This window comes from Ornithodoros turicata, chromosome 9 (genome assembly GCF_037126465.1).
Source record: "Ornithodoros turicata isolate Travis chromosome 9, ASM3712646v1, whole genome shotgun sequence".
Classification (NCBI taxonomy): domain Eukaryota; kingdom Metazoa; phylum Arthropoda; class Arachnida; order Ixodida; family Argasidae; genus Ornithodoros; species Ornithodoros turicata.
The window spans coordinates 35,140,332-35,148,664 of record NC_088209.1 but is presented as its reverse complement, the minus strand read 5'-3'; the positions used below and the strand labels follow the sequence as shown (position 1 = coordinate 35,148,664).

Below are 8,333 nucleotides of genomic sequence, written 5' to 3'. Positions count from 1 at the left end.
TTTTTCGCCATAAAAGTGCTTCGATATTAAGTAAACGAATTTTAAAGATCAACGCTGCTTGCGGAGCTGCAGAGGCTCCGGCGACGTGACGTCACTCACTAACCGGAGGGGTGAGAGGGTGGAGCTCAGAGAAGAAAGGCTTCGTTCAGACGCCCGGCCGGCCAAGGCATGCTTTTTCTAAAGGTCGCGCTCTGATTTGGTGGTGTAGGGAATGACGTTTTCGCGTTTTTCCAGAGAGGGGATTCCGGTATATTCTCAACATCCGGCGTCTCCTCCTGCCATGTATTTCATCGAATAACGGTGTAAACTACGCCACTATTTCGCGTGGGGTTTTCGATGGCGTGGTCGGTGCTACACGAGGAATAAAATGATACTATATAGTCACGCAACTATATATACGCCACATGCGTTTACTGTGGCCAGTGCTCCAGTGACAAGCTTTTACGTGTGACGAACCTACCGGTAGACAATGGCTGGAGACTTTCTCTTTTTTTGTGTGTGAGTCTTGCCACAATGCTTTCATTGATAATATATTTCACCACATTGTGTGCTTTGGATGCTTCGGCTGTCGATATGCCTTCATTATCATAAGGCCTTGTGAGCGGGAAGGTGGGGAATAGGAAGATAAAAAACAACGGGGTGAGGTATGCTCCAGGAGAAAAAAAATCATATGTGGCTCGAGGACGTTTTCTATAGAGTGAACAGCCCTGAGAACACTGCATTACTAACTGTCCGAGATAATGATTCAGGGGTGCTGTGGCATATCTGGACAAGAAGGACGTCGAGAAAAAAAAGCAGCGGAATGGAGAGGAATATGTGTTTACACGAGACAATCTTCAATGATTTTTATTTATTTATTTATTTATTTCAAAAAACACAAGGCATTGCAGCCAGAGGAAATACTGTGGTACAGGGTCAGTAGCGCGTGCTAGTGGAGACTCCTGTGTAAAACATCAGTGTAAAACATCATCGACACACAGTTAAAAACATCAACGTTGAAGCGGTAACTGAAACACTAAACATTTTTCAAGTATTTTGATGTGGCAAGTATATGCTGTCTCAACTTCGCGGCGAAACAATGACTAGTCTTCACATCAAACGGTAAGGCATATTCCACAGTCTCGTACCAAAGCAAATGGTGGTTATAGAACCACAAACGCTCTCCGCGAAAGCCTAATCTCTAAACTGCTTATAGATGTAGGTCTCTATTCACAGAATAAGAGGCGCCCCTGTGCTATCCCGTACTCGAGATGACACGGGAACACAACGGGTACACTGGGAGGTGGACAGGACAAGGCTCACGTCCGCTTCTCCGTGTATACCCTCTGCGTACCCGTTGTCCTCAAGCCCGATGAAATGCTATACGGCCAACTCCGTTCCACCAGCTCACTTGCATTTTGTTGCATTTCACCCCAGCCTGTATATACGTTGAGTGAACCAGCTCAACGGTCAGACACACCACGTTGCAAACACAAGTGACGTTCCAATCGGGCGATATCGCTGAAGCTAGATATGACCGGTTGGTCCAGAAGGGAGGCCGATAAAAGTGACAATGACGGATATCACGTGAGAGCATAAGAGTCGAGTCCATATATACGCACTGTCTGACACGGGCTCCGCATGCAATGTTGGCTGTTCTGGAAGGAAAGATAGCGTCCCTGCCGAGGAACGACGCCATGGGTACCCTTGGAGGAAGCAACGCGGATTTCGTTGTAGAACGGACGCACATCGATGGCCTGCAAGAAATATACGGCGAAGAAGAGAGCTTCCTCTTCACGTCGGAGTCTGTCGGGGAAGGACATCCTGGTAAGTAGAACGTTGTGTTCGAAGGAACACACCTTGTTAACGGGACGCGATAGCCGGCAAAGAATAAACAGGTTGGTGCTCAAATAAGCAGTTTCTTCCATATTTATGGCGAATTCGGGTGACCATTTCATGGCAACACGGGCTAGCGCTAGGAAATTGCTAGGTCGGCGTCTGCGCTGGATCACGTGACCGTTGCTATCCGAACATGCGTGTCAAGAATCTAGCGGTTTTTGGCCGCTTGGATCGCTCGTCTTCGGGTTTCATCGTCTGCTAGCCCACGTGAACTTCGACGTGCCGGGCCAATGCGGAAGCTAGGCACCCTCGCAGTGCGGATGTGACGACACCTGGTACAGTTGGGGCAACCCGCTGCCCAGGTGTATTGAGGCCCAGCGAAAAAAAAAAAAAAAGACTGCTAACTGGTAAACCCCTGGCGCTCGGAAACGCCACTCGAACGTGCGAGATCTGGCGAAACTGGCAAGAACAGGCGGGATCAGGCAAGAAAGTTGCCACGAAATGACAACTCGAATTCGCGATCTAACAATCTCCAATCCCCAATGTCAGGGTTTCAGCAGTGGATTAGCGCAATCACCGTATTAGCGTAATCACCGCTTTATCTATTAGAGAATACTAGCTGACTTGCAGTTCTGCGTCGTATTGTGCCGCGTGACACGCTCCCAGTAATAGAGAGTTCTAGTAGATCGTACGCTATCGCGTTTGCGTACGATGTACTATAACTCTCTATAATCAAGTCCTTATCAGAGCGGACGGAAGGGTTAGACTAGATACGGACACGTGCACGAAGAATCTCAAACAATGGTCCTTGCGTGTCATGACCCACATAAAGTGCGTAGCATCTGGAAGGGGATTGCGACAGGTACGTCACGCGATATGTCTGATCAGTTTTTGGCAGACGCACGTAAACAAGACTGCGTGAACAGAATAGCCACTTGATGCACCTAGGAAACCGCCATGTTAAGATAAAGACTGCAAGGGTTGGTAAGCAGTTCACTGACTCACTCGATCAGGCGGGCTGATAACGGGCACCCAAATGGGCTTACTCGCTAGGTACATCGCTTGCGTGCAGAGATAAGCGAGCAGATGACCGTGCTGTTGAATGCAGAGGCGCTATCAGTGACCGGTATTCAGGGAAGTTCCAAGATCATCGAACTCCAACGATGACGGGCAATGTAGCGTAACGCTTACACATGTAGTGTTTTACTGGGACGAAAGGTGGGAGAAGAGCAAGAGCTGGAAATAAAGGCTGGAGAACTTTTTACACTTTAGTGCTCCTTGAATGATCTGATACTTCCGGAATTAAATCGACAGCATTCTTGTAGTAGGCCCATAGGTTGGAACCGAGAACAGCAGAATGTGACTCACAGTCCTGTCCGCTGATTGGATGGGTTGAGTAAGGTATTAGATGACCAGTTTTTCTTCTTCGGTTTTACCGTGTTGCTCCCGCATGCGGTTTGAGAAAAAGCGGAGGCAACGCCTCATTGAGCTATGGTGGAGATATTTTCGCGGGCATTCGTCGTACAAAGTAGCAGATCGTAGTAAAGGTAGTTAAAGACGCAACTGCCTTAACACACCAGTGCAACCCAACAAATAACTTCTGAGGACCTGAACTAGTAACTTCTAAATTTCAGGCAAAATAGGAGGCTCTAAGCAGCAGGTGTGCTATATACACAAGAGTGTATCCTAGAACCTACATATCTATATATTTCAGATAAGATGTGCGACCTTATCAGCGACGCTGTACTCGATGCATACTTGGAACGCGATCCTAACGCCAAAGTAGCCTGTGGTACGTACCGTAATCAACATGCGCCCAGTACCGGCGCTTGTCAACATTTAACGCCAAACGAACTTCGCTTTCAGAGTCTGTCGCCAAGACTGGAATGATTTTACTTGCCGGAGAAATTTCATCGGATGTGCACATTGACTACCAGAGAGTCGTTCGAGACCAGATTAAGCACATCGGATACGACGACTCCTCGAAAGGTAACGTGTCTATGGTAACGCAGGCAGATTGAACACTTCCCTTCTTAACAGGCTTCGACTACAAGACGTGCAATGTGGTGGTTACCATCGAGCAGCAGACGCAAGAAATCGCAAGAGGTGTTCACCACAACAGACACGAAGATAACGTTGGCGCCGGGGATCAGGTTTGTAACGGCGAAGTAATTTATCCGACAGAATATCGGGCTCGGAGATTGAGGTCCATGTGAAACGATCCCGCGCAGGGTATAATGTTTGGTTACGCCACGGACGAAACGGAGGAGTGCATGCCTCTCACTGTGGTGCTGGCTCACAAGCTTAACCAACGACTGGCCGAGCTTCGAAGGAACGGCACATTCTGGTGGGGAAGACCAGACACCAAATCCCAGGTATTATTTCACGTACCAGGTCGATCAACTTACGTGTATATGTAGACATAACGCGTCTTAGAGCAATCCCACTTGTTTTGAAGGTGACGTGCGAGTATATTTTCCGAAACGGAGCCACCTTTCCCAAGAGGGTTCATACCATCGTCGTCTCCACACAACATTCACACGAAATCGAACTGGAAGTGTTGAAGGAACAAGTCATGGAACATGTCGTCAAGGCTGTCGTGCCTGCGAGGTATCTGGACGACCAGACCGTCTTCCACATCAATCCCTGCGGTAGCTTCACAGAAGGAGGGCCAATGGTAAATTCGTTACGCAGATTTCTCCTGTCAACGACCGTGTCCATGTAGCGACATTCCCCAGAATACTCCAGCAAAAGATGCCAAAAACGTCATAGCTTTCTGATGTCACTTGAGCACGAGCGCTCAACGAGGTGTCTTCACGTACACTGCTAACCGTGGGGAATATCCTGCAACACAGCCACGAGATAATCCGCAGCAGACGACAGTCAAAGGCGCCGACGGTGTCGTCTGCTAAGTTTGCAGTACGCCACTCCCAATATTCAGTAGCGTGTGAATGATCAACTTAATACGGGATCTCAATTGTCTCGCGACGTAAACCCCCGATTATTATTATTAACTTAATACGGAACGGGACTTCGGCTCTGTAAGCAGTGTTTTCGCTTTTTCTTCCACTAGAATCTTCCGTGAGGATGTCGCCCGTGTGAATAGACCTCTACCTGAGAAACGTCATCATGACGTTGGTAGACAGACTGAAACCGAAACAAATCCGAAGGGGAGGGCTGGGTTCCACGAATGGGAACTTGTTCGCTCTGCCTCCTATTGAAAGAAAAGTAGGACCGAAGGTCGCGTCCCTTTCAGGGACCATCGTACTCCCCTCAAGACCGTGGCTTTTGGGCGCGACCTTGTTCGCCCCCTAGCTAACACTATGACGTCATTTGTTTACAAACACGGAGAGGTCTATGCGCGGTATATTCCAGTAAACGCCATAAGCAGCTACAGGAATCTCTTTCTTGCCCCACTTTCAGCTCCATTCTTGTGACTTCTAGCCAATAACGAACAATTTGCAGGGCGACGCTGGCCTCACTGGTCGAAAGATCATAGTGGACACTTACGGCGGCTGGGGTGCCCATGGTGGTGGTGCTTTCTCAGGAAAGGATCCGACAAAAGTTGACAGATCCGCTGCCTATGCAGCCAGATGGGTTGCCAAATCCCTGGTCGTAGCTGGACTCTGCAAGCGCTGCCTGGTGCAGGTACAATGTTAACAAAATCTTGACTTTGCCTCAGGGTATGCAACATCGGGTTATATCCAAGTATCTAATATTGCAAGGACAAAAAAAGAAAAAAGAAGGAAAAGAAAAGGAGCGTAGGTAGGGACCAGTTTAGTTTCCTGGAGGTTTCCTATCACAATGAAACTGAGGGACCACTAACTTGGGAGTCTGTAAATTTCGTGCCGACCTCAGGGTCGTAACCTCAAAAGGACAACACAAGTTCCCGCACTTTCGTCCTGCAGAAGTACCTATTTTAGTAAATCTATCACACAAACACAATCGATATCGCACACACCCAAAGAATACCACAGAGAATCAAGCAAACGGTACTGATTAAAGACGTGACCCGCCTCCTTACGACTAGAACAGAACAAAGAGAAGGGCAATCTGAAAGACTAGTCTCGTGCGGAACCTATATGTAGCGAGGGGTTGAACGGTTGTCTCACACTCTAAATGCCGAAAGCTGCAAGCTGCCGCAAAATAGGCACTCATTCAACAGTCTCGTTAATTTCAGCTGTCCTATGCAATTGGTATTGCTGAACCAGTGTCCATATCCGTGTTCACGTATGGCACCGGAAAGAAGACTCCAAGTGAGCTGCTGAAGATCGTCAAAGACAACTTTGACCTGAGGCCTGGAATGATCATAAAGTACGTTATCATGTTTTTCCCAGCCTGGCTCAACTATATACACAATCATGCTCTGTCTTGTCTTTCCCCACACGGAAATACATGTCCAATCAGCACAGTACGCTGTCTGCTCTTTCCAGGTAGCGCTTGTCCGTTATCTGTTGCGAGCTCGTCAGTAAACAAAGTGATTGCTGTTTCGATGTGTAGCAAGAACCAGATATGCAGATCATATTTTAGACACGTGCGCGTTGACTATGTCTGTTTGGGGCGTAGAATCGTGGAGATAAGAGGTCGTGCGTTGTTGCAAGGTGAAATGAAAGTGTTGCAAGCTGTCACAGGTGTCATTGTGTCGCAAGATAAAATGAACGAGAACTCGTACGGCAGCAGCTCAAAAATACGCATGTGCTTGATTATCGGCAAACTCTGAAAAAAGAACACAAACAGACAAAGTCAAAGTCGGAACCTTTGTAGTCATGCGGTCTCCATTTGTGCCGTCTATTCATGACACCGTAACTCTCGTAGGGAACTTGGCTTGAAGACCCCCATCTACAAGAAGACGTCGGCCTACGGTCACTTCGGCCGCTCTGAGTTCACCTGGGAACATCCTAAAAAACTGATATTTTAAGTTTCCTAAAGGCTCTCGCTCGTCGCTTATTTGCGGTGCTTCATGATCATGGCACCTGCAAAGGGAATCGTCTTGTGACGCTATTGGGTGGCGTTTTGATGCCACTGTCGGACATGCTTGACGTCTTAACAATGTGGGGTCTTAGTGGATCGGAAGCACTCTATACGTAAGTAACACGATAAAGGAAACTGTCAAACCAAAGATCAGCAACGTAATAGAGAGTTTGTGCACTGTACGCTATCGCCTTTGCACAACGTAAAGGATAGCGATGGGGCTTCTGCGCATGCGCAAAACACAAAGAGAGCTTCGTGCATTGCGCACGATAGCGTACGATATACTAAAACTCTCTAATGTCAGTCACTTCGGAATAAGTCGGTTAGCGATCGGAACGGTTATCGTGAGCGAATTCCGATGGACTGAGACTCCCTATTATCTACTTATTCCATTTTTATATATTTATTACCTCTACCCACGAATGTTGTCTTCAACTGCTAATCATCTTTTCAACTGCCGATGCAGAATCATAATCGGTTTCGATAAATCACGGAGAAATGGTATAGACTAAAAAAAAAAAAAAAAACTACCCACTGCCTTTGTGTCCAGAAAGGAGGCTCCTGCGCATGACGTCACGCACTGCCTTTGAGCCACGTGACATGGGAAAATATGGGAACGCGTCACAGGCGTTCTGCGGACCGAACGAAGCAGCAGCGCGAGGCAACAACTCACGACATGCCCTCCAACTGTGACTACATATGCTTTCCCATGTCACGTGACCAAACGTGACGTCACCGCACAAGCCTTTCCAAGCGCGTTAGTTCTTAAAGGTTATTGGGATCGATCAATTTGTTTATGTCAGCCTGTAAAAACTTGTCTATGTGGGGTTTTATGATAGGCACGATGGTTGGGGGGGGGGGGGGGGGATCGAGAACACGCAGCATAATAGCGAGTTTCAGTACATCGTAAGCTATCACCTTTGCGTACGTAATGGATAGCGTCGTGGCTCTGCGCAATGCGCGAAGCTCTCGTTATGTCTTGCGCATGCGCAGAACGCTATCCCTTACGTACGCAAAGGCGATAGCGAACGATGTACTAAAACTCAGTATTGTTACAGTACTGGTAAGCGAGATGTGCGTTTGACAAGCGTTATCTTGTACAATACATGTAACGTGCAAATGAAACGACGGAATACAGGTGATATTTTCGGGAACCGTTCTCCGACATGTACTGTCGCTTTCTTACCGATTTGGCAACGTTTAAGGACGAGTGTTTTGTATTTTGTTGAATAAACTCTATCATAACATTTCAGTGCTTGTTATCTAAGCTGGCAGGCATATACGACACGACTGACGCACTGTGCGCGTTGTACCAGTCGTCAAAAAAGCTGATCAGTCCCAAATTCAAACCTCCCCATTGCGAAATAAGCTCAAGAACATGTAATTCATTGGTGGATAAGGGAGTGGAAGAGCGTCCTTTTGCGCTTCACCGCGACCAGACACGACAAAAATACGCAAACCGAAACCAATTAATTACTGCAACAAATGACCCGCTTCGGGGGCAGATTATTCTCTACAAGGTACATGTCCACCGAAGGTTCCAA

At 47.5% G+C, this 8,333-nt stretch overlaps 1 protein-coding gene across 1 annotated transcript; it reads left to right on the top strand.

The window, feature by feature from the left end:
* The first annotated feature begins 1,569 nt into the window (after window positions 1-1,569).
* LOC135368751 (S-adenosylmethionine synthase-like) lies at window positions 1,570-8,041 on the top strand. Its single transcript, XM_064602251.1, has 9 exons — window positions 1,570-1,806; window positions 3,533-3,610; window positions 3,685-3,807; window positions 3,859-3,971; window positions 4,050-4,193; window positions 4,277-4,495; window positions 5,284-5,466; window positions 5,999-6,132; window positions 6,634-8,041. Exons 1-9 carry the CDS (start codon window positions 1,626-1,628, stop codon window positions 6,734-6,736), a joined length of 1,278 nt encoding a protein of 425 aa, XP_064458321.1. The 5' UTR covers window positions 1,570-1,625; the 3' UTR covers window positions 6,737-8,041.
* Window positions 8,042-8,333: the final 292 nt, after the last annotated feature.